This window comes from Toxorhynchites rutilus, chromosome 3 (genome assembly GCF_029784135.1).
Source record: "Toxorhynchites rutilus septentrionalis strain SRP chromosome 3, ASM2978413v1, whole genome shotgun sequence".
Taxonomy (NCBI): domain Eukaryota; kingdom Metazoa; phylum Arthropoda; class Insecta; order Diptera; family Culicidae; genus Toxorhynchites; species Toxorhynchites rutilus.
In genome coordinates, this window is record NC_073746.1 from 274,779,109 (window position 1) to 274,806,396 (window position 27,288).

The 27,288-nt window shown below is 37.4% G+C and overlaps 1 protein-coding gene across 2 annotated transcripts in view; it reads right to left on the bottom strand.

Annotated features, from left to right (window-relative positions):
- Positions 1 to 27,288, bottom strand: part of LOC129776399 (choline-phosphate cytidylyltransferase B-like) — a 59,008-nt gene that overhangs the window by 5,574 nt on the left and 26,146 nt on the right. Inside the window, exons 1-3 of one of the 2 annotated variants that reach the window (XM_055782026.1) lie at positions 12,864 to 13,399; positions 2,323 to 2,508; positions 2,075 to 2,212 (exon numbers count right to left, since the gene is read on the bottom strand). In XM_055782026.1, coding sequence (XP_055638001.1) covers positions 2,075 to 2,212; positions 2,323 to 2,508; positions 12,864 to 12,923 — 384 coding nt within the window. In that variant the 5' untranslated portion in view covers positions 12,924 to 13,399. Of the gene's footprint in view, positions 1 to 2,074; positions 2,213 to 2,322; positions 2,509 to 12,863; positions 13,400 to 27,288 lie in introns of those variants that run through there. The other variant, XM_055782025.1, reaches the window with a different exon arrangement.

The window sequence follows — 27,288 nt, forward strand, 5'->3', positions numbered from 1 at the left end:
AGCCGTTTAAAACGATATGCGAAACTTTTTATACTGATATTAGACTGGACAATGCTATATAAAATGAATAGAATGTGCGTATATAATACTGCATATCGCGATACTAGGATGATCGTTATGCCAATATACGATTTAATCCATCAATGATATAGGAAATCGTGTTTTTCTTCTTCTTCTTTTTAGCTTTAGGAGGCTTTAAACTTTGGGGTTCATTCGCCTCTAGGGTGTTTTGACGTAGGACTACGTCTAACCGTTCAATATAGGGGCCCATTTTAATATTTCAGTGTGAAAAAGTGTTCAGTTTTTGAACGCTAATACCTCCTCAATTAATGAACGGATTTTGGTTCCAAATACACACATTGATAGGAAATATCCTCAGCAATTGCTTATATGCTACACATTACGGGTTCTCAGCTCATATAAAGTTCAAACTGATGCAAAGTTGGAAGAAAGAATTCCTTACTTTCCCGTACGTTTTGTGTGCGCTACCGCAGCAAACAGCTATTCATTACAAGCAACCACAGGAACGGGCGATACGTATGGACATGATGAAGGTGGGGGACGAAAAAGGGATTATGAATAAATATAGGCGGTCGCTACAACGGCTAACAACTATATGGCTATTTAAAGTGAGCGATGGTGGTGCTCGGCCACATCAACTTAAAGATGTAGAACCCTAGGTTGATCACTTGAAATGTAGTATTATATTATAATGTAAACCAAATTAAGAAATAAAAAGAATTTAAGTGAAAAAAAAGTGCTCGGCCACATTCTATCATCGGACGCCAAGCAGGAAAGACGCTTTCTTGAGATTGATTTTGAGCATAAGAGATATCGCTGCATTTGCAGGGGATAAATGCGGTATAATACCGCAACATGGAAAGACAGGAGTTTCTATGCGATGTGGAGCAGGAGAGGCTTATCGAAGTGTGTTAAAAGCGTTGGAAGGCTAATCGATGCTAGTCGCGCTCGATTAGATTAGTGCTGGAGTTTTTAAACGGTTTTATTTAGCTGTGACATGTTTGTATGTAACATGTTTGTCTATAGCGATGTACCACATTAATTGAAATTTGACCCAGGAAGGCGGTCAAAGAGGACCGATTGATCTGAAATTTGGAACACACCTTTATCTCTGCAGTCATTATAAAACTGCGTATTTCATGATCTTGAAAATCCAAGATGGCAGCCGCTACAAAATGGCGGATTATATATTTTCTCAAAGCCCCATCAATATGGGTATCAAATGAAGGACAGTTATTCATGAGCAATGCAAAACCAAATTATATCACGATACCAGACGGTAAATTCCTATTACGATATGCTTGCCATCAAGTGTGTGTGCGTTGCCGGCTGAACAATAACCCTACAACATTTGCACCGCGTTTGGGTGTTTAGATGCAAATACGAAACAATCAAAATTTGTCGTGTGCTGAGGTTTTATTCTGTCCTTTCAATTTTTTCTTTAATTTTGTGCTTGAAAAGTTGGTAATTCTATTATCTGTGCTCCATGATATAAATGATAATGGACACTCTTTGGTGTAGTCCTACGTATCTCCGGTTATGTCCACGACATTACCCACCCGTTTTTTCCATTTTATACGATTTCGGATACACATGATACATTGATTGATATTTTATATAATTGTAATTTGATACGAATATATGTGCGACCTAGCATGTGCAAAAGTTATACGATTTAATGTTTTCTGGGATTTATGGGAAAAACCGACCCAAAAATTTCAAAAACTTGCCCCATACAAAATGTTCACCACACCGAAAAAACATCGTATGCAAAATATCAGCCCAATCAGACACAGCCTTCAAATTTCGAGTTTTTTTTGAAAACCGAAAAATCTCCCTAGGGATCAACGACTTAATTTTCTGATCAATTGTAAAAATCCTATCAAACACAGTCCTGCACAGAAACATCATTGTTTACAGTTTCTAAATTCGTCTTCGTCTCAATTTTAGCAAAATGGGGTCGAATCCAGCTTCGGTATCTTATGACTGTTTGGGACCGCGCCCACAATCGCTACTGTTTGAATACCAAATAACATTCAGAACCAAAGCTCACCTCGTCAACGTAGCGACAATGCCGTACGGCCTCGTAGCGCTCCTCGTCGTCCATCACAGTGCGGCCCTTCTTGAAGTGCGTTAGCTCATCGTTGCACACGCCAACAATCAGATACACGTTGGGAAATATATTCTTGGCCTGCAAAAGTTAATTGGAATTGGTAATTTGAACGAGGAGGTGAGTTTGGCAATGCGCTGCCGCGCACCACACGCAAATGCTATTTGGAACTGCATTCTGCTGCTGCCTACCTGCATCAGCTGCCGGGCATGACCCTGGTGGAACAAATCGTAGATACCGTCGGCGTAAACACGAATCCTTCGCAACGCTGTTCCGGATCTTGCCATCTGGTAGGTGATTCGCTGGGTGTAGTCGCATCGTTCGCGTTCCGTGACGGCATCCGGTTCGTCCGAGTATGGAGCCGGCTTGCAAATTGTCTATAATAGGAAACAGAAGGGATAGCTAATTAATAATTGATTGGTTCGAGGCTGGGAGCTTGCATATCGCGTGAAAAGATAGTGATGCAACGCAGTGGTCTAGCAGCGACAGACAATTTGTATCAATTAGGTATAATTGAGAAAATCATACGTAGGGCGAGTGTCAGGTTGCCGAATGAGGCCTTAGAGGTGAAAACATATTTGTATTTGCACGCTGTCTGTGACAAATCTTCGGTACCTATCAACGATCAGCGGTAAAATTCGCTAAACAAAAAAAACATGCTTCTGTAGTACCAATTCCGAAAATGAACACCACATAATTATGCTTAGAACATTTTGCACAGTGGTGTTATTGTTAGAATTGTGTCTCGACTCAGCAACACATATCGCTCTACATAATCAAATCGAACAGCTGTGCAAAGTATCCCACCACCAGGGTTACCACATATACAGAATATTCTGTGTTTTTTTCAGATTTCCGTCAAATTTCAGATACAGAATCTGTATATAAACAATTACAGATTTTCAGCAGATACAGAATTTACAGATTTTTTTTCAAAGTCAATTTTAAATATTAATGTTATTACAGTGCATACGAAGATACCTTGATTTATAAAAATGTTGAACGCAGCGCAACGAGATGGCTTTCATTGGAGGTAGTTGTTCAGCGAAATCTTGAGCGATTTGAAGAGCTTAAGGCAGTATTCTAGTCTAGAAATATGAAAAAAATCAAAAAAATGTTTCCTTCATATTTCTGTAGTTTAGACATTCAAGAATATACCCTACAAAAAACTTATCAAAAATCGTATTTTACTATTTTTAAAAAGGAACGTAAGAAAAAACGTTTTGAACCTCATTTTGTTTTTCAAACCGTAGCCATTTTGTCAATAAAGATGTTTTTGACTTGTTCGAGGTTCATGCGATAGCAGCACTGAATCAGAATCTGTTCGATTTTTTTTTTGTTTCGGATAACCAGAAGGGCTGGAATCGTATACGCCATGGCACAATTTTTTTCTGAACCCCCTCAATTCATTAGCTTGTAACCATTCTAGTTATGAATATTTTTTCCTTGTTTAATTTTTGTTCTATTGTTAAAAGATAAATGAACAAATAATGATATAATTGATCGTAAAAATACTCTTTGTTTTGTTTTCACGCAGCTCGAAAAAACGTCCGAAATTCGTGTCTGTACACTAGAATACCTCTTTAAATTATTCTTTTCGTTCCAAGCTAAGTATAACAATAATCAATCCGTCAATCGTATATTGACTCATTGAAACCGATTATGGTGTTCCTAAACTTTACTTTACTTAAACTTTCTACCGCTCATCAATAACGTCAATTGCATTTTTTAATCAGAAAGTTCTCAATTTTGCGAACTTTATAATGAGACAAGAATGTTATTGTTGATCATGTTGGGTAACTTATGTTTGGAGTGCAACAATTCGCTGATGCTGACCTTGTATGAAAGATTTTCAAGACTTTCTGAAGAAGCGTGAGGATGGTTACGTTGGTATCGATGCAGAAAAAGCTGAAAAAGTATTTCATGCAGTTTGGGAGCTGGCCTTCAAATCGATTTGTCCGGACTTTTATATTGAACTCGTGAAACAGATTTCAAAGCGATTCAAGTTCAGCGATCCGGATATCAAAACTGCGGTCTTGAAAAAACTTTCAAAATTTAGTTAAGCTACCAAACCCTTAATGTTTTGATGCGCTAATTGCCTCAGTTCGTTGAAGCAGATGATAGACATGACTTGGATATCGTATTCAGGCTACTCAAGACGAATCTTTTTATCTTATGGAATCTTTTTGATTGACTCAGATATAACTTGGTCCCAGCTGTTGAATGTCAAAAGGTGTGGTGAGAATTTTTTGTATCCATTGCTAAGGTCGCTTGTAAGACACTTTTTGATAAAATTCATCAGCGTGGGTTGAGTGAGTATTTTCGCTTTACAATGCCAGCAAAACAAAGACCGAAAATCGGTTGGCACTCACATGATTCTGCTCAAGAAGGAGCTTCAAGGATGAAATTGACGAAAAATTTGAAGGCAAAGTTCAACAAAACCATGTATGAACATCATACAATTCAGAGGATTATGGAGAAACCATTTTATGATTTATTTTGTTTTATTAATACAACCATAAATAAGAAAAAAAAATTCAAAATGAAAACAAACATCATATTTTCCCTTAACTTTAGGATACAGTTTTTTGAAAAAATTGTACAGAATTAAATGTGGCAACCCTGTCCACCACATACCAACATACAATACAATGTGGCGCATCAAGTGAGCATTTAATTTATATTTTTGCACTCCCAGCGTTCTCTATCTGCTGCCCGACATTACCATCCTTGCAACACCCAAATAGCACTGTTTTCACTAATCATGTTGATTGACCTTTATTGCATTCTGTACAACATAAAAACAAAAAATGACAACCACCGACTCTCGAAACAAATCACGATGGATCGGCAGATGAAATTCCTCACATTGTAAATATCACGTGTTTATATTTGAATGTAATCGGAAAGACCAACAACTCACTGATCGAGAAACAATATATTTATAGGCTGTCAGTACAGAGTTGGAAACAAAACCAATCTGTACTTTCCATGAGCCGAAGGAAACGTATGGGTGTATGACCTTGACCGCCAAATCTAAAAATACGCAGATTAAAGTGTAGTGAGAATCAAACGAGAACCTTTCATTCACCATTCATTTTCTTCCTGCATATATGTGTGTGCATCCAGTGAGACCGCTGATTACACCCGTCTGCCAGGGAGTGGCGTGTCGATGTTCCTTGAAACAACCGATGAGGTGATGTGATGATGTGGCACCGACGAATGAAATACGCACCGTAATATATCACCGACGATTACTGTTACTTCTCAAACTTAAAAACTTGAAACTAGGTGGGGTTGTTATTCTCGTGTTCTATGACTAATATTCGGAAATGTTTTCTACTAGTTTTTTATTCATAAAAATTACGTATTTATCTGTTTACACATCCTTCAAATCAATATCTTAGGTTGGAGTAAAATAAATCCATTATTTTGAATGACGATAAAATCACTTAGCATCGCCCAGGAGCTAAAGCTCGACCATAAAACAGTTGTAAATCATTTGTGCAAAGCTGGATTCAACAAGAAGCTCGATGTTTGGGTGCCACACCAATTAACACAAAAAAACATGATGGATCGAGCTTTCATCTGTGATGCCTTGGGTAAACGGAACGGAATCGACCCATTTCTTAAAAGGATGGTGACTGGGGATGAGAAATGGATCACATACGACAATATTGTGCGAAAACAGTGGCCAAACTAGGATTAAGGGCCAAGAGGGTTCTACTGTGTATTTGGAGGAACTTGAAAGGCATCATCTATTATGAGTTGCTTCCGTTTGGTCAAACACTAAATTCAGATCTCTACTGTCAACAGACGGACCGTTTGAAGCTAGCGATCGAATCGGCTAACAGAAGAGGCCCGTTGTGTTCCATCAGGACAACGCAAGGCCAAACACATCTGTAGTGACTTACCTACCTCCGGGAGCTTGGTTAGTTTTAATGTATATATCATATAGTCTGAACCCAGCACCAAGTGATTACCACCTGATCAAGTTTTGAATTCCATGCAAAAATAATGGATTTCTTTTTCCCGAACCTAATAGTTTTTGAATCGTTGCCGAACCGGCGTAGGATTTGAAGGGTGATCCCTTTATCTGAGGAACCGAGCGACTTAAACCCACTTGCCCCTGCCTACTTCCTAATGAGACATCCGTTAACTGACATTGCGACATGCTCACAGGATTATATCATGACACAGCAAAACCATAACAAATGGCGCGATCACTTAACAGTGACCCTTGGAAAAGTGGTAATTGACCGTGATAATAACGTACGGACAATGCAGTGGAGACTGGGAAGGATCAAAGATGTCCGTCCAGGCCAAGACAGTCTCGTGCTTGTGGCGAATGCCCGTAAGGGTAGCAAGGTGATCCGTGGACCGGTCACTAAACAACTGTGTTTATCGAGGGCAACAGTGAGCACCAGATGAGCACCTTCATCATCCGACCGACAGCTGCCTATTACAATTGGAAACTTATTGTTATTCATGTGAAATTGACGTTTATTTTGTAGAGGAGTGAGACTTTTTCCCCCTGGTTCTATAGTTATGAAACAGTGGAATTTTAGTTTTTTTTAATGTTTCTCACATAACCACAACAATAAAGTTCAAATGACCAGTCTTATAAATGAAGATAGTTATTGTATTCTACACTATACCCTTCAATTCAATCGACTTATTACATATCTCTGGAAACTCAGAAAAAATGCAAGAAGACTTTCATGCGTGAACTTTAAATTTGTCTGTTTTTCGTGGTTTTCGAGATGTCCAACCCAAATAAACCCTAGCTTGTTATTTTTTTATTTTTTTTTAATTTAATTTACATATAATATCATAATTTCAGAAAGTTTTTTTTCATGTTTAATATATTTTTTTAAACGCGAAGTTAAGTGTAAATGTTTATTTGCAAATACGAATGATCCAATGTGTAGTCATTACACCCAAACTAGCGCTGGCAGAAAACATTTCATCTTTGGCAGAAATGATGTCATTTAGTGTGCTGGAGAGTCAAATGCGCAAATAATGAACTGAAAGCTTAAAAATGGTTTGTATGTATGCGTGCAGACATCTCTTTCTGTTTTCTTTTCTCATTTCATTTGGGAAAGTGCCAAAAAAGTCCATACGACGTCAATGGGGATCGAACCAAGGCCGGTTGGAATGCAAAGCTATTTTACACGACCACACTATCCGCATGGCTAATGATGCTTCAGCAGGTGTTCAGCAAATATGTGATAATATTGCACCTGATCATAAAATGAAGTTGGGAAGTATTTTTGACGTAGGATTACGTCTTTCGGGAACATATTGGGGTACAAATTGAAAATTGAAAATCGAGCGCACCGTGAAAATTGTCCAATTTCAAATGCTTATTGCTCAGTCAATGCATGATGGATTGATGAAATTTTTGCGTCAATCAATTTCGGCACTCCATAACAATTTTTTACATTGAATAAAATAATATATGTCATGAAACTAACTATTAAACAGTTGTAAAATCTCAACCCCTATCCTAATGGAAATACCCACTTCTGATTGGTCGAAATTGACGACACATGTGGCGGTTCCCTAACAGAGACATCAAAACCAAGCTGCCTGGGTGAAATCGACATTGCAAACACATGAAAGTAGGGGGAGCTTTTTTTCCCACCGACATGTATTCCCTAACAGAGATTTCAAATCCAAGGTGTCTGGAAGAAATCAGCATGTAAATACCCTCGTGGTCGATAGTTTAACTAATTACGCGCACAAATGGATAGTGCTCATTGTAACTAGCGTGAGCATTGCTGATACGTGCTGGCGAATAAGTTGGGAGTGATGAACGAGTGTTTTTTTTTTTTGTTATTTTCGATCCAATAAGAATCTATCGATGGGTTGATTGAAGAATGATGTTTCAATGAACTGAAAAGAACTTATGCTTGATAGAATATAAATAAAATTTAAATTTGAAACTTTTATGTTGGTTGCTTCGTGAAGTTTCATATCAATGACCGATCATGTATTCTAAAACTTTTAGCACAACTGTAAGCGTAAAATTGTATATGGTAGCTATTGTGTTAAAATGACTTGAAATGTGAAACGATTTTTTTCCCCCAAAAAAAGTTCATACGACGAGCAAAATTGGAAAAATGAAGGAATATTCGAAAAAGTGATTTCGAATATGCTCTACATATCGTATTGGGTGCTGATGGCCCCAATTGAACCTCAAGGCGATTAGCCCAATCACCTTGAGGTATGTAGCATCGTTTTCCGTTGGGTTTAAAGCGAAAAGGAAATGGGTTGAATAAACACTCAGAAAATAAAAAAATTATAGATGAAATTACGTTTTCCATTTCAAATATATTTTCTCTATACTAAAGTAACACTTTTTTTTTCTGGTGAGAAAACTTGTATTCGATGATGATAATTATGTTATATTACATTGATCAGCTTTTTTCTTTATTTCATCCATACATAACACAAGAGCCATCTCGTCCAGGACCACAGAGGGCGGCTTTGGTACGTGATACGCACCATCTAATGACTAATCACCATTCTTCTATCATTATCACTCGGTTATGGACACTGGTGGAGTGAACAAACAATACCTAACAACCAGTCAAAACGGACCCAAATCATTTTCGAAGTGTTTAACAATGTAATTCTTCAAACATATCCAAAATCAGCCTAACGGAATCCTACGTCAACTATGCGGTCGTGTCTTGGACACAACCCTCCTGTTTTTAAGAGTAAAAAAGGGGCGCATGAAGGAAAACAATATATATCTCGGTCTGGGCCGTGTATGTGGCAAAGTATGCGGAAAGCTTATTTGTCTTTTGTTCCGCTCGCTCGTATTAATCTTATATTGCTGTACCATGTATATTATACAAATGCTTACCAGTATTTGTTAGTCTTACCAGTTTTTGTGACATTTTCTGTTATGTTATGTCTTATTTAATGTCATAAATCGGGATGACAAAATATGAGCTGAAAATCAATTTTGGGTGTAGAAACAGCTGATCTTCCGGATTTCTGGGCAGATATGATGCTAACATCTGTTTTTTTTTCATTTATCAATTTTCCTAAGAATAATGAACAATGAAAACGAATCACGTGAAAAGTCGGAGTTGCCAAATGTGATATAGTATACGACGATTATTTTCCAAGAAAAATGACATGTTCTTGGTATGATATACTCACAGAATCTTCGCAATTGATTGAACAAAATATTTCATATTCTCCAATAAAATTGTAGTTATTCATCGTCTTCGAATATAGTATATAAGAGCAAATACGTTCTGTTTAATTTCATTTTTTTATAATCATTGACACCTCTGAAAAATTGGCTGAAACATTATTTTTAAAAGCCTTCAGTTGATTCAATAGAAAAGTATCTTGAATCGAACCCGAATCCATTATTATCGTTGCCCGCTTATTCCTCTAGCACACCGACAGTTGAATTTGGGCCCCGCAAGAAACTCGACCGAATCGCTCTGGGCGACGAAAGTGTTCTAGGTGTCCCGGAATAAGTGGACATTCTCAAACATAACGGGATAAACATCGGTATGGGCATTCATATTTAAGATTTTACAAGTCAATGAATATTTTTCAAGGTCCATAGTCTGCATTAGCCACGCCGTAGCAAGATCCAGATACCCCAGGGTGTTGAGTCACATGAATGTAAACTTTAGTTGCCCTGCGCTATTTTAATTTCATATGCTTGATCTATGGTAGAACCGTTAGAAAATATAATTGCAATCTCAAAAAACCTTACTTCAAAGATCATTAGATTTATGTACCGTAAAAGTGGAAGTTTTCCTCCAAGCTATGACGGATCCTTTGAAGGATAGTGAATGATGATTTTTTAAGGGGACGACGGGATAAGACGGCCACCCTAAGCATAGAGTTCAATCAAAAACAATGTATACAAAATAGAAGCGTTTCATTATGTGAGCATCGATCTTTAGGATATTTTCCGCAATGACGTTGATTTTCAGAAAGTTTACTTTTTATTTCATAAAAAATCTCATAAACAAAAATAGGTATGGAAGCATTGTACTACAGATCAAGGCCCTTGTAGATCAAGCGTGACAAGAGTTGGAGGGATTATTTTCACCGAATTATCTACAACCCTTGCGGAATTATGACAATCAAAAAATATTATGCATGAGATATGAACAAAAATCAAATTTACGAAATCAAATACGAAAAGTATGGTTTAGAGTGCCAAAAAAAGTTATCTCAATTTTCATCCGGAACTTGCTACGAAATGTTGATTTGCAAGATAATATACCCTATGCAAAATATTAGCTCATTCGGACTTCATTTACCGGTGTCACAAACGTAAAAAATTTTATTTTTATCGAAAAACGAAAAATCACCGAAATCGAGGTTTTAAAAAAAATGATGCCAAATATCTTAAAATTGCATTACTCGTCGAGGTTTACAGTTACCTCAAGAATTTTTGTTGTTGTCAAACATCAATTCTTCAGACGGAAAAACGACCAAGTGCCAAAAAAAACATGTTTTTTGGACAAAAATAAAATTCGAGATAACGGTAGATCTCGACGGGTAATGCGATTTTAAGATTGATATTTTTATTGGCACTCTAAACCATACTTTTCGTTTCGTATTCGGAAAAAAGACAAAGTCCCAGAGTGTTGATTTTTGGCAAAACATTTTTTTCGAGATGACACTAGATCTCGAAGTTTTATGCCATTTTAAGACATTTGGCATCAATAAAAAAATCGTAAACCCCAATTTCCTTTACTCGCTCCCCTTGGGTGATTTTTCGACTTTCAAAAAACTCAAACTTTGACCGCTTTGCGCCACTCTCCCTTAAGCGGCCCATACATCTACAATATTATTGCACAACATAGGTGGTTGTGAAATAATATTGAGGGTGTGTTTCAGATATTGAAATGTTGTACAATATATTGTATGATATCAAAAAATTTAGATATTTATTGTGCAACGCTTACAATATTGCATGATCTATGTGTGACGTTGTGCAATATGGTGTCAGTTAATGTCAAAGCTCATGTTTACATTTACATCGTCTCGGTGGTAAAGTGAGTGTTATCCTAAAGAAGGACGCGTGTGTCGCCATGGCCATCAAAAACGCTGACGGGGATTTTATTATCGGGTTTATTGAGACTAATCGTTCACTTCCGAAATTATGGCATATCAAGTGTCGAGTACTTGCGATTAAATATTGAACGTCAGTAGCCAGCCTTGCACAATATTCAGGAATGAATTCAATATCATCCCCAAATGAATCAATTTCATTGCACAAATATGACTGTGACGCCATAATATTGTACGTCTGTGGACAACCTTCAATAATGATGTCAATAAATTGGTACAATAGTATTGTGCGTGTATGGGGCGCTTTAGGTCAGATTGAGCTGAAATTTGGCATAGGGTGTTTTTTCAAGGTGGTGGACATTTTGTATAGGGTAACTTTTTGAAATTTTGGGGTCGGTTTTTTCCTATGCATTCATTGGCAACCTAATGTACATATTCACCACTGAAACACTAAATTTCTAGCAAGCCAAATAAAAAAAGGGGGCCATCACCATCTGAAAAGTTTGTTTTTGCTGTTTATCATAACGTTTAATCTATACACATGCTGAAATTGGTATACATAATTGAGGATAATGCAATACACTAAAATAATTTATTATAACTATCCAATAGTTGATTGTTTCAATAATCTAGAGAGTGGCCAGTCTTACCCCGGGTGGCGTTTTTCTTCTGCCTTCTCCTACTAGAAGGAGATTTCTTCTGCCTTCTCGTACTGATACCAACGCTTTTAAATACGATTTTCGCTCAATCAAACAATCATCCACGATTTACAGCATAACGATACGCTTGATTTCAATGAATCATAACAAAAAAACGGTTTATTACCCGGTAAATGTCCTAAAATCCACACTCTCATAATTTTGAATAACCCACGGCTCTGCATTCATCCTCACTTTGAATCGCCCTCATCAGCCTTCCAGTGGAACAAAAACCATTAATCCTTTTATGATGTTACGGTATGTTTTATCGAGGACAGTATTAGCCATATATGACAACTTGTACACAACAAAGTGTGTCAACGTGTTCCCAATACCAGTCGCATGGAAGCACTGCATATAAAGACTACAAGCATACAGCCTATCGATTTTCCACCATTTTTCATCACACTTGATATGACGACCACCCCCTATATCCTGGCCGCCACCGGACACACACACACACACACACACACCGGTCATCCACGGACACATCATCGTCCGTCGTAATCAGGTCACGTAACGGAAAGCGAAAAAGCCCCACGCAGCCGGATTACGTAAAGTTTATCATGTCCGCGCAAACAAACATGCAATGGGCTATTTTCACAGCAAATAGTCTTTTGGCACTTGGTCTGTGCAGGGAAAACCCCCCGAGCTCACTTGCAGCGCAAATTCGCTATTTCTGCGGCGAAAATGGTTCACTTATTTTTGCCGGCATTCTGAAGGTCGTTTTGGAAAACATTGATCAGATACGGAGGATGATGATGCAAGTGATATATGATCCGTTCCATCAATGAAATCCATTACATTTCATTGACCACCCCATATATGAAAAGGAACGAGTCGGTCAATGAGGCCTCCAGCGTGTATCGATTGAAACATGAGTCAGTGTTGAAAACCCGAAATTGCACTTATGTTTTCCGTTTTCAAAACGGTAACTAGTTGAAACTCACAAAATTTGGCAAAACACTTACTTCCATTTCCTTCATCGGAACGTTCATTTGCACAGTGGATTCAGTGATTTGCGGTGCCATCTTGTTGATATTTTAGTGAACTGCACTATCTTGCACCGGAACCGGAAAAATGTATCCGTTTCAAAAATGTTGTAGGAACTTTTTATGACACCTTCTTGTGCGCTTCACTGTTTGATTTTTCTTCTCCACAACTCACTTCATTCCTCTTAAAAGTGATACTCTAAAAGTTATTAACCCCGGCATACTTAGATCGGAGAAGGGGAATATATTTCAGCCGCCACTGTCTGGGAAAAGCCACAAATACGCAAGGCTATTAGTCGCGCTGACCGGAGCCACGTGTCTTCCCACTAAGTAATTATGTCGTATGTGGGGCTAATCACCGACGAAAACAACACAAACTTCCTAATCGCCTGGCTTCCAAACAAACAGGATCGGCAGGTAACACCGATGGGTGGTGAACGAAATCTTTGCGGCCAAACCGCAACGATGTGAACTCAACACTGAAAAGCGATCCCTTCCCGCTTCGTCGTGTTCGGGGGGAAAACGAGCGCACTGACCGATGTATGGCAAAATTGGTACCAGAACGCGCGCATATCGCACTCGGTTGTTCCGTAATGTTGCTCCACTCTCACTCTCTCTTCATAGTCGTCGCGTGATGGATTTCAGAGCAGAGGTGCCAGATCTACGGAATATCCGTAGAGCTACGAATCTGTTTGATTTTTAACAAAACAACAGATTCGTAGGTAGGGCACGAAAATATCTGCAGATTTACAAGGATTTTTAAATTTAGTTTATGTCGCATCAAGATAAAATTTGATTTAGAAGGGAACAAAAAAGAACATAACAAGTGTATTACCAATGAAACTAACAATTTGTGTTGGCACGTATCTCTGTCTACTGTTTCCTTTTTTCGCAGCATACATTAAGGTCCCGAAATATTAACAATGACATTTCCACAGATTCCTTCAAAGTCGTATAGAAATTGTTCTCTTCATTGCAACATTTCTCTAGAAAGAAATTCCCCTGTAACGACACATCACGCCTACGGTTTACCCATACATGCCACCAGGTATGGGCAAAATCGTATCGTAATTCGTTCAACAACACTCATTCACAGATAAAACTCACCCTTCTATTCTCCGTTTATGCCTCACTTTATTTGAGACAGAAAACATTCACCTATCATCTTCGCATAGTTCATTCTCGATTTGTACGCAAAAATACTCGATTCCGCTCATCTATTCTCAGAGAACTTAGCATTCCCTCATTTGCCTCTCGGAATGACGTTAGATGGTGATAGAATCAAATTGGAAACTATTGCTTGAGTCTCTGTAATATCATTCGTTTTTCACTCAAATAGCAATCATTGAAGGCACGATCGTGGCAGTAAAATATAGGATATAGATAGTTGAAATCGAGTTGTTTCCTGTGCACTATTGCAATGAAATTTTTTTTGTTTCTAGTATAAAACGATCTAAGCCAACGCAAAAGACCATATTAACGCAAGTTATAGGTGAGCGGGAAGGTAGATTCATGTGCACTTAAATGCTGACAAGGAAAACAATATAAGGGAAAATAAAATCATACATACACGCAGATTGTGTCTATTTTGACTCACTCGTTATTTTGTTTTGTGCGATCCTTCCAAAGGAATATTCATTCATTGAATGTTGTTTTCCACTATTTGTTTTGTAATGTTCACTCTCAGTCGCGAATGAAGATGTTCGGAGAGTGAAAAATGATTCATCGTACAACCTCACGATTGCTCGCTGCCTTGATTATTCCAAGCAGATACAAGAGTGATTTATAATTTGATGTGGAGAAATGAGCGAATCAACTTTTCCATACTTGCATGCCATCTTATATCGCAACGATGATTTTCACGCTTTTCACAGTGCTAGCATAACTAACTGAACTGAACTTGCTTTCCGTGTAGTGTGTCTTGAACTCAGCCTATAAGTGAGCACTGCGTTCACGTCGAGTTCACGATTTCGTCCTATTGATAAAGTAAGAATCAAAAAGCTGAAAGTCTAGGGACTAAATGTCCACATACATCTACAAAACTGAATTAACATTATTGAAAATAATTTTGAATCCATCGAAAGAAATCGAATTTCGAAGTGCCCGAATCTATTGAAAAATGTATAAATCAATGTGCGAAAAACGAATAAAGCATAACTAAATCGAAGTGTACACTCAATGAGCTCAAGCTTCGGAAAGCTCCTTTGATTAGACGCAACCGATACACATATCGTTAGAAACAGTTTCAGACACAGCACTAATAACCACAATGTTTCTAGGAAATCTATAGAATATGGATTAGAATATGAATGAAGATAGCTCTCGAGCAAATTGTACCAGTTGTTGCTTGTTCGCCAGAATGAGATTTTTCGACTGAGTAGCTGTAGGAAACCTCATTATCTCAGCGATATTTTTTACGAGTAATAATTTCTTCGAATTCATCCAAACATTCATACATCACCTACTGTGCCCCCCCTGGGACGTTCGAAAAGTTGTATCAAATGTTTCTCCGGGCACTAGTGTCTTGAATCTGAATCTTGTATTTTTTTCGTTTAATATACCAAGCTCGATGCATTTCGATGTCGTATATCTTGATTGGTATATCTACCAATTTCTGGTAACTTTCATCTAAGAGAAATCCAGGACCTTAAACTTCTCAGTAACTCTGTCAATGGTCAACTCATTTCTCTGCAGAGAAATTTGAGGTTCATCCACCACCGAATGGTGAAATATTTGTTATTGTAGGGATGTTTCAGACATTTTTGATTAAATATTTCCGATTCATTCTACACTCCCAAAATAGTGTACCCAGGCGCGGTCCGCACCCCTCGCACCTCGCACAAAGCTGTGCGCTGTTTTGTCTAACAATGACATAATCTGGATAATTAATGATCAATTATTTATTAGTATCATTGTTGATGAAACTGAGTCATCGAAACCAATGCTTTCCACACAATATATGCTGATTCATGAACTGTAACAATGACTCCGTTGCACCCTTGCTGTCGACAGCTCAAACCAGGTCAGGAAAAGCGAAAATACCACGTTATAGTTTCCTAACAAGACGGTCCTTTATTGTATTCCTTCCTGCCCTAATTTCCTAGCTCCTCCTTGGTTACAGATGTAGTATATAATGTTATGGCCCGCCATTGATCTTGATGGCTCGACCGTGCTACACCGACAGTAAACAAAAAGTAATAATGGCAACTCACAACGGCTAAACTTTACGATAAACCACTGTGCGTCGCTTTGCGTAATTGCTGGTGCATTGTTTGACGGAATGTGCCTCCTTTTTTGTGAAGGGACGTGATAAGGAATTCAATTCCACGAAAGAGCTTTTTGCGGAATCGAAAAAAGGAAAGTCCATACAAATCCATAGATTTTGTGAAAAAAAGTTACACGAAAAGAAACTGGCATCCCTGTTTCGAAGCTATAACGCAAGAGAGAATACCCGACAAAACCTCTCCCAACAACACATCGCGCGATATGCACAAATGTAGAATGTATTGGTTGCTTTGCATTCGGAAATCGCAACGAACGTAATACGTAACTAAAAATTGAATACACACCCCAGGGCCTGTAGTAGGGTTTCCTGAGGAATTCAGAAACGCAATCGACTTCTGGCGAAAATGCGATAACAAACGAACGAATATAGCAGGGGTTTGTTTACCTTGCCTTGCATAATTTATGTACAGTGATGGTCAGAGTTGATTACATGGTGCTTATTTTACTACAAAGTAAAAAAATATGAGATCTTTGTCTTCCTTTAAAAATGTCAATGTTTTGGGGAATGCAAATACGAAACAAGTATTCGCGTTGACGGCATTGAGCTTCGTATTACGAATTGGGGGTGTAAGCATGACAATATGGTTTTGCAGAAGGAATGAACAAACTTTTCATATAAAAATTTTAAATGATTTTTTTCCCAAATCAAATTAGTATTCTATGTAAAAGAAATTCACTTTTGGCTACAGGTGGTGAAAAAATGTCATACAAATATTTTATCTCAAGATAATTTTATATTAGAATGGTAAGTTTTGGTGAGAATATCTGAAAATTTATAGGAAACTAGCTGACCCGGCAAACTTCGTCCCGCCTTTTTTTTTGTTATCAATACCTTCAAACAATCACATTTTCTTACTAAGCGCGCGTTCATGGGTCCAATCGACTCTTTGAAATTACCTTGTACCAAAACTCGTCATTATAATATCAGATTATTTTCAAACACAATCCTCGTTCATGATGTTTTAAACCACTTGCAAATAACATGTTTCTCCGTTACATGGAATGCTTGATACAGAAAATATGCGTTTTGCTCATACATTCGGCGATCCATTTTTATTTATATAGATAGAAGAAGATATAGAAGTGCGTTTTATCACATTAAAATCCATTTCCACTTCCAAACAAAGATCAATTTCGTTAACGCAAACATCAAATGGACTAACAACGCTTTTTACTATGTAATTGTAGAAATTTGTGTTTCATTTGTATGGCAGCTCCCCCTCCCCCTTAGAGAGGAGGGAGGAATGTCGATTCACCATAGAAACTTTCTTGCCCCCTAAAACCTCCACATGCCAAATTTGGTTCCGTTTGCTTAATTAGTTCTTGAGATATACAGAAATTTATTCTTTATACAGGTTCAGTAATTTCCAAGTTTATAAGAATCAGAAAGACAAAAAGACAGACAATGGTTTGAAGGCCATGGAAAAGATCCAGAAGATCGGAAAATGGGATGTGAAATGCCGCTCGCCAGGTACAAAAAGTACTCATTCCTCCATTGTAGTGTGACTTGCGATGAAAGTAGATTTAATTCAAGAATTCTAAGCGTAAAAGATTGAGAGTACCTCCAGGGGAACCAACAACGGTTGCACGGCCATAGCGCTATGGACGCAATGCTCTGTGCTCTGTGTTTGGTGAGATCAGAAGGGTTTGATCTACTATGAGCAAATTCAAACCGGCAAAACTGAAAGACGACAAATGTTCAATTGAAATTTAACTTTGAGTGGAAAACGACTTGGCTTGATGAATAGTTTGCTTCTAAAGAAGAAAAGTTATTTTGGCGAGACATCCACAAATTGTCAGAGAGATTGAAAATACTTTGAAAGGAATATTATTTTTCCTTTCAATGTAATAAACGTGCGTTTCATAAAAAACGGTAGACCCGATTTTTTTTATTTACACAAAAAGCCAAAACCAGCATGGAAAGCCAATCCGCTAATGGCGTCACTGCCGATCAGGTCATTTCTGTCGTGACGATAAACGACGACGAAAAACTGGTTACTACGCCGGCAACAGCGACAGCTAGCGTATATTTATTTGTGCAAAAAAAATGCTTTCGTCAGACTCGAAGTTCGAGGTCTAATGAATTAACGCTCACTTGTAAAAGGCAACTAAACCATCCCAAATCGCCTGCAGTCATCGTATACAGTGTTGGCTCGATCTGGTCGAGTGACTTTCAAAAATGTATGTGGGTAACATAGCCACTCACTAGAAAGGAATGAAAAGCTTTCGTCTCGTTTCACTCCCTTTCAACCTCCCACCGGTTAGGCCAATTTCGGCGTCACACTTCATTAATGCGATGGGAAAATTGCAACCGCAGCAGCAAGGTATCGGTTTACATACTGCACCACCAGTTCCGTTCCAAATGCCGTTGTCAAACAGGAAAGACGACAACGTGGAGGAGCGAGTCGTCAAATCGAAACATGTGTTGGCGGTTCGTCACACAGTAGTATGTGGGCTTGGCTTTTGAATTCCTACTCCGTGCTGACCAACCACACAATGATTGCAATTCGAATTAAAAGAGGGATTACATTGCGGTTACGATTAAAGATCATCCGTGGCTCGTCGGATTTGGCATTTGAATCAGGTACATAATGCGAGTTACGCCTATATTTCATTGCCGGAAATGTACGAAAGTAATGAACCCACATCCCATCATCTTGCTGACTCAAGTTTTATCGTATAAGCAAAAAGCGAGTGGAAAACTGACCATTTTAGACTTTCACACTCTTCGTCGTGGGTTAACCCTTTCGCGTACGACATCGCGAATCTCGCTCGATGCGAAATTATGGTGTCAAACAGTACAACATGGAATTACTCGATGCGTGAACCATCGAAACGTTTGTTTTGAAAATAAAATCGTACGCAAAGGGGTTAACAATGGAGGCAGCAGTTCCACGTATTTGGTCGTTTTCATTTCTCCATACAATGGGAACTGTGCTTGCGTCAGAAATTTTACGCCAATCGCTATAGTCATCGAAATATACAACGTACGAGCAACTCACTCCTCAATGGTACATTCCTGTGCCGAAAAAGTAACCAGTCAAGGATGCCGAGCACGATCACCAGATCGTACACGTAGGTGCACACACACAGATATGTGTATATGTGGCGCATTTTTATGAAGCATAACTCATATTCTATAACCGCTCTCTTCGAGTCTCAGCTACTCGACGTCATCGACTGGTTACGGTGGCAGCTGCTGTCAAGATCAAACACTAGTCAATCTTCACTCGACCGTAGGTGACGAAGTCACTGATACCGTGAAGTTTGTGCACGAAAAAGTTAGGCTGAGCAATGTTTCCTCGATTCTTCAAGTTACCGAAACTCTACAGGTTACCGAAAAAGATCAATTCAAATTATTTCACCTTCGAATTAAAATATGTAGTTGATGCGTTTCTATCGTTAAAGAATTTCTAAAGTTTTGTTTCCGTTTCAACGCTTGCATTTAAAAAATTGACAAATTTCACCAATTTTTCAACTACATCTGGTGATGAGACCACTTGTGCATCGTCAATCATAGTAACCCATGAGATTTCAAACAAAATTCGACAGCGCTATCAATTCAACTGCGGAAGTTATGACGGAAACAGTAAAGCCACTGGGCTCTATGGTTTGTGCGTACTGGGAGCTCCATCCGGTTGCGCGGAAAGTGGACATCGTTAAATACTTCGAGTCCGCCAGATACTCCCGTTTCGGTATCTATAATATCCTTACACTTCTGGAGAAGAATGAGAGCGTTGAACGGAAGCCTGGTTCTGTTCGTCCGAAGGTGAAACAAAGGCTGAAAGTGAAAGTGAAAGTAATTTTTTTCCGGTAAAACGACTGACTTTTTGAAATTCGAGATGATCATTTTCATTAGCTAATATACATACAATATACATTCTACACACTGCCCAAGCCCTATTTTTCCTTCATTGGCATACATACAACCTTAATGAAGTGCACGTAAATCTACAGTAAACAAAATAGGAACTTCATCTTACAGTGTAGATTTTTAAATGAGTCAATCAGGTGACGTTCATTATAGACGGTAAACAGTAAACTACGAAATATTTACTATCACAGACGATTGGTGAATTAACACTCTTCGTCGACATCGTATGTTCGGCTGTGAAATCTGCTAATGAAAAACTTGTATAAACACACTAATACTAGCACAATTGGTACCGATCAGCCGACCGGGTTCAAAGTACACCTGTTTTGGATTTACAGAAAACAACAATACCGAAGCGCCATTTCTGACAGCACTGCAGCCGTAGGCGGTCATATGTTAGTATTTTTCGAAGCAAGAAGAAACTAGAAGAAAACGAGACTCATGACAGATTGAATTATTCACAGGAGCAAAAATGCTGTAAGATGCTCTCTATAGCTGGCTATGCTAGGCGTGTGCTTTTACGCAATCCGGTTACGCTTTTATTTTCGTCCTGACCTTGGGCGAATGCTGATCGATACGAAAAGGTAACGAATGACGGGATCGGAGTTTCGATGATGGAGACGTTTCACGGTTTTTATATTAACCCTTTCTCTACGACAGTGTGCTCCGCCGGAGTGCTACCGCTGAACGGAGCACTGCGCCGAATAGTGTGTATATCGCGCTGGTGTGATCGATGTACAGTATCACCCTGATGTCTATAGACGACGCTCGTAGAGAAGGGTTAATCCTCTCCCTCAATGGCTCTTACGTTCCTAGAGGAACTTCGTCGTCTTGACGTAGTATTACTTACGTCATTTTTATCAGTACTTAGTTGAAATTCCTATACCAAATAATACGCCATTAATTTATTCTGAGTGACAAACTCTTAAATACTCGTGACCACGATGCAAGTCGAGAAAAATTTCTTTGACGAAAAACTCCCCGACCAGAACAAATCGATTAGTATCATCAAGTAATGATACAATGATGATGTTTCATCCTTGCCCTTGCCGAACAATACACAATCTGACCGCATGTCGCACTTTATTTCATGTCAATGCATTGAAAATCGTTATTTCGGTGTCTTTTTTCGCAATTAACATACACATCACATTACTTCATCAATCTTTCTTTGGCACCGCATGAAAACAACAATGGGCCCTATTATAGAAATCAAGGCGATAAGAATATTGCTCGTTAGCCCTATTTTGCTATTATAGATACCGAGCAAGTCGATAGCATCGAGCGAGTGAATGCTATCGGTACAACTATCATAATTTTTCGAGAAGTGTGTTTTGGTTTGATTGTTGCTTTTGTTGTATGTTTTGATTCTTTAGTTTGATCAGTATTTGTTTTACGGTGCTGCCAGAAAAGTCTATACAAGGTAAGTGCTCAATCCAGAATCATTTATATTCATCATGTTAAAAATTTACAATGCAGAACTTACTTCCAGCGCATATTTCACTGTCTAAAAATGAGTGGACAGAAGAAAAAAATAAATCACTATCAGTTTGAACGGCTCGTTGAATCAATGAAAGCGAATGTAGACATTGCTCGAGGCTTTTGTGGAGGCAGTTCAAATAGAATCCCGGTTAAGGAATAATGGGAGGAATTCAGTGAGGAGCTTAATGCACTGGGACCACTAACGTGTTTTGGTTCAGAATGGCAGAAAGTAAGTGTTTCTTCTATGATACTATGCAAATGTGCAAAATTTTGGTACAGATTGTTTTCAACATATATTAGACTGATGTAATATTAAATTTATATATTAAAAATTGACGTAACATTTCATAGAGCAGTGAAATTCGATTGAACCTTGTTCACACATGATGGTCCTAAGCTTTAATGCATGCCATAAGACTATTTAGCTTCATTCATTGGGGGAATATCAGTTTTCTCCAAAAGATAACCAGATTATCACTTTTGGTAATACAGATATTTAAAATTCTCAAAAAAAGATTTGGCATCCTTTCTATAGTGCTTTGTGAAACATTTCAAACACGTGATAGTGATAGTGATTGTATCGAATCCTCGATTCGATTTATATAATAGGGCCCAATGACAATACTTGCAAGTATCAAATATCATGCTACATGTTATTTAGTATTAACGAATTTAATGCCAACTCGACTGGCCGTTGGCAGCACCATCTCAGATATCAGTGAAACGTTGTGGATGTGAACACATGGTTCTTTTCAGCAACGTTGCATACTTGAAATACTCAAAAAAGAATAAGACTACTTTTTGAAAAGCGCCAAATTTTTTTTTACAATAATTTATAACTCAAAAACTGTAATACCTACAAAATTTTGGTCAAAGGATAAAATGTAGTTTTCATAAAAAAAATAGCAATTTTTTTTTAAATCTCAATTAAACAAATATTTTGAAAATTAACCCATTTTTTTAAAAACGAATTAGAAACGAAATTCTCTAAAAAAATTATATGGATTATATGAAATGACAACAACTTTTTCATGTCTTCTTTGAAAAATTAATATCAATGATTAACTCGGAACATTTTTATGTAGAAATGATTGTGATTTACATATTCTGAAAACTTTTTTTTTATTTAGAAACATGTCAAGAACATGTCGAACGCGAGAATTTAGACTCAAATATGTTACGAGTACAACATTTTTTTTCAGGATTCTTCATACAAAATGCTTTATATACCAGAAACTATAAAAGATAGAAAGTTGACGAAAGTTCATATTTCAATAAGATCTAAAATTTTGTCGAATACACTATATCGCTATCTTAACTTTAAACAAAATGAAGATTAGTTGTACTTTTTTTCAAAGAAAACATAAAAAAGATGTTGTTAGAAAAACTTCCGATGTATGGAGGACTTGTTGGAAATTATAAGGGCTACTCATACAGTTTGTTTGAGAATTGAAAAAAAAAAGTTTTTGAGAGAAATAAATTTCAATTTTTTAATTTTTTTTTTGTCAGCGAAATTTTTGTTTTGTTTGGTATTTTCTTACGAAAACTTAAACAATTCCTTTGTGGAGAATGTTTTGCTACTGGCAAGCGAAACCTAATCACATACAAAATTCTAGAACGACATTTACTTTGTTGGTGACTAAATAAATGAAATAAACTCTTTATGTTTAATCTCAATGACCTCGAAAAGAGTTGCATTGCTTCATTATGATCAAGATTAGCACAAATGTCATCCTTGTTGAAGACAGTTTTACGATTGGCACGCGAATAAATAACTAAAATAACTCATTCCAACACGACATTAACTATGGTTTAGCTTGATATTCCTCAAATAATTGTGTGACGCACAACCTTGACGACTTGAACGCACATAATTAACGAATTCATTGAGAAAATCACACTTCTTGTATAAATTTGATTTGTTTTCAGATGCCACATATGTTTTATTATGATAAGGGATGCACATTAAGCACGTTATACGTAATTCAGGGGAAATAACACCTCCCAGTCTTATCACACTTGATCTATAGTACAATGACCTTGATCTGTAGTACAATTTTGTCGGAAACAATAATCCTCTATACGGCCAGAATCATGTGACCTTCATACCCCTAGTGGAATTGTTGCCACGTTGAAATCTGTATTCACGAGCTAAAAAATATTTTTTATCTGTAGAGAATATAGAAAATCTGTATTGGGATCTGTATTGCGGATCTTGCACCCGTGTAGTGAAGTGTATATATTCTGCTTATCCACACTTTTAAGCTCGTGATCACTGTTATAGCTTGAAAGTAGTTTTCTGAATAAGACTATTTTTCAAATTTTCAGGTCCAAAATGGTCCAAAAACAAAAATCAAAAATGTGTAATATCTTAGATTGAGAATTTTAAATACATAGAGAATTATGCGAAATAAAAAATAAAAAAAAAACATTTTAGAATGTATTTTAGAGTTTATTCATTTAGTTTCGCGTTAAAAACATTCATTTAATCCTCACTTTGCTCGTGGTGTTTATACATAGTTTTGCAGAATTTAGCCTTGATGTCGTTTGACAACTGTACTAAGGCACTCCTCTCTCGGATTTTAACAAATAATTTAGACTTGATAATTACGTTCACAGTTTCTGCAGCGAGATGGTTTAAACCTTTTGTTTTGTTCGCATTAGAATGCGAAAAAATAAAAATACTATTTCTATCACTGCTATATTTGACAGTAGCAAAAATAGTTCAGTTTGAAATTAGACATGATTTTGTAAATTGTTGCGTAAAATGATCAAATATTTAAAAATTAGGTTACCTTGTTACAAAATCTGCATGGATACTCAATAATCTATAATCTACAGATTCTTAGTCAAAAAAAAAATGCTTGAAATCTGTATCATTACATAAAAATCTGTAAATGGGGCAACACTGCCTAGTGGTGTCTAACCTTACCCCGCATGATTTTAGTACCACCATTTTTGTACCTTTTTTTTCTTGTCATATGACATTATGAAATAAAAAGTAAACCTTCTGAAAATACACGTGATTGTGGAAAACATCCTAAAGATCGATGCTGATACTACGAAATGCTTCAATTTTGTATACATTGTGTTTGATCGTACCCCATGCTTAGAGTGCCAATGAAAATGGTCATCTCGAATTTCAAGAAGTTACCCCATAAAAAAAGTTCACCACCTCGAAAAAACACCCTATGCAAAATTTAAGCTCAATCGGACTTAAGGGAGAGTGGCGCAAATCTGTCAAAGTTTGAGTTTTTTTGAAAATTGAAAAATCACCTAAGAAAAAAGGGAAATCGGGGTTTTCGAAAAAAAAAATTGTTGATGCCAAATGTCTTAAAATTGCATGAAACGTCGAGATCTAGTGTCATCTGAAAAAAAAAAATTTTGTCAAAAATCGACACTCTGGGACTCAGTTTCTTTTCGGAATACGGAACGAAACGTATGGTTTTGGGTACCAATAAAAACAGTTATCTCGATTTTTCATTCGGAACATGCTGAGAAATGTTGATTGCACGATAATATACCCTATGCAAAATATTAGCTCATTCGAACTTCATTTATTAGTGTCACAGACGTTAAAATTTGAGTTTTTTTTTTTGAAAAACGAAAAATCAGCGAAAATCGGGCTTCCCAGAGTGTCGATTTTTGTTAAAAAAAATTTCGATATGACACTTTACTGCCCCCATGGGTGATTTTTTGATTTCCAAAAAACTCAAACTTTGACCGCTTTGCGCCACTCTCCCTTAAGTCCGATTGAGCTGATATTTGGCATAGGGTGTTTTTTTCCAGTTGCTGAACATTTTGTATAGGGTAACTTTTTGAAATTTTAGGATCGATTTTTTCCCATACATTCATTGGCACCCTAGTTAACGTCTTATCCCGTCCTCCCCTACGAGTTTTTGAATACCAGTTAAATAAAAAATGTGATCATTTTGATAACGCTTATCAGAATTAAATATAAATATACATTCTTATTTAATATAGCTGTAAATAGGGTGAATGATCATTCTGGTTCCTCGCATTCAGGTGCTTGTTACTTTCAGGTGATTGGAATTCTGGTGTTTGTTTTTCGGATAAAAGTGACACAATGAACTGAAGAACACATATAAAAAACTGGATAATATTTAAAAAAATATTTTTTAGGATTTAACTCAGTGTTTGCCAAATGATCCACTCATTGAAAAAATCGCTTTCGTTCGTTCAAATATGATCTTTCAGGAAACATTTCCCCCAGCGGTATTCTATTGTTGTTATGTGCTGCAAATCACGACACAAAAGAGAACGAGACAACTCTGCATCGGCTCGCACTTCATTGCACACCAGCATGCAAGCAAAGCTATCATATACGCTTTCGGTGCAGAAAGCTTATTTTCTTCTTTGCATCTAACATATGCATACCGACCTCTCCATGCATCATGAAACAGCAGGATCGTACGGACAACGCAAAGCGAAAGATTCATATTCAGCTAATGTAGCAGATCCTGATTTTTAAGTCTCAGAGAGTGCAAACTATATGATTATTTAACTCGATAGAGGCTAAGGGAAGGGTAGTCAGATTATATTTTCCATTTTTAACGCCTCTATCCCTTGAAATGTGTATATTCATATAGACCGCATAGTTTTACTAGCAACACCGCTCTCTTTCCCTATTTGTTGCTCTCCGCAAATGGTGACCGAATGATGACGTAATTTTTCTTGTATCATTTATTGCTTTGCACTTGCCTGTGCAGTAAGTTTCGCTATAGTAGAGCGGGACGATATATGCGGTTCAAACTTGTATGCAGGCTTCGAAAATGGTATGCGATGTTTGATACAGATCGGATATGCAATCAACAGTCTTCTTTTCTCTCTCAGTTTAATCACTAAATATTACACAAGTGATTACTGACATTCATACAAGTATCTGAATGATCCTCTCATATTTGGTTATATGTTCGTGAGAGTTTACTTGCATGACACATTGTGTATCATTCGATTTTGATCGAAATCCAAACACTGATTTAACTGAATGATTGGATCGAAAAAAAACTATAAGAGTTCAATTTAAACTGGATTATCCTAGTACAGTAAATCATCAGATCTAGAAATATATTTAGTGAGTTTCAAATTTTCAGCTCGTAATTGCCCTATGTGTTTCACTATAAAGAGCATTCCAAATGGAGCTAAATTCATACATCATATCATCCTTTCCTAAGACTTATTATTCTACATTATAACCACTCGCGGAGGTACTTTTCGACGCATCAATCGGTTGTGCATTACTGTTAAATAACATGTGTTGCACTTTGCTGCGCGAGGGCGTGACGCCGTGAAGCTTAAAAACATCCATAGCAAAACTGTTCAACATTTACTCTGATCAATAATAGAAACAGGGAAATAGGGATACACATTTCGCCTGAAACCCTTCTCGTTCCATTCAAAATCATAAGCTGGCCGAAACACCACCATATTTGTTTCCATCGTGCAGAATTTTGAATCAAAACTTGCTAACAGCTCATATTCGCAGCAGGCAGCAAATCAGAAGTGGCGGCCGTCTCCACTAGAAGCAACTATGGCTGGCAAACTCGCCGCAAGGTCAGATTTGTTATCAGCGGGCAAACATTGCTCACTTCTAGCTGGAACTGTCTCTAGCCGGCAGTTCATGGGAGTGCGACAATTCTAGCGTACACTCAATGAATTGAACGACTCAGCGCTAGCACCGAGTGCATATGTTACATAAATGGCCGGGAATTCTAACTGGTGACAGGTTCGTCATTGAATGGA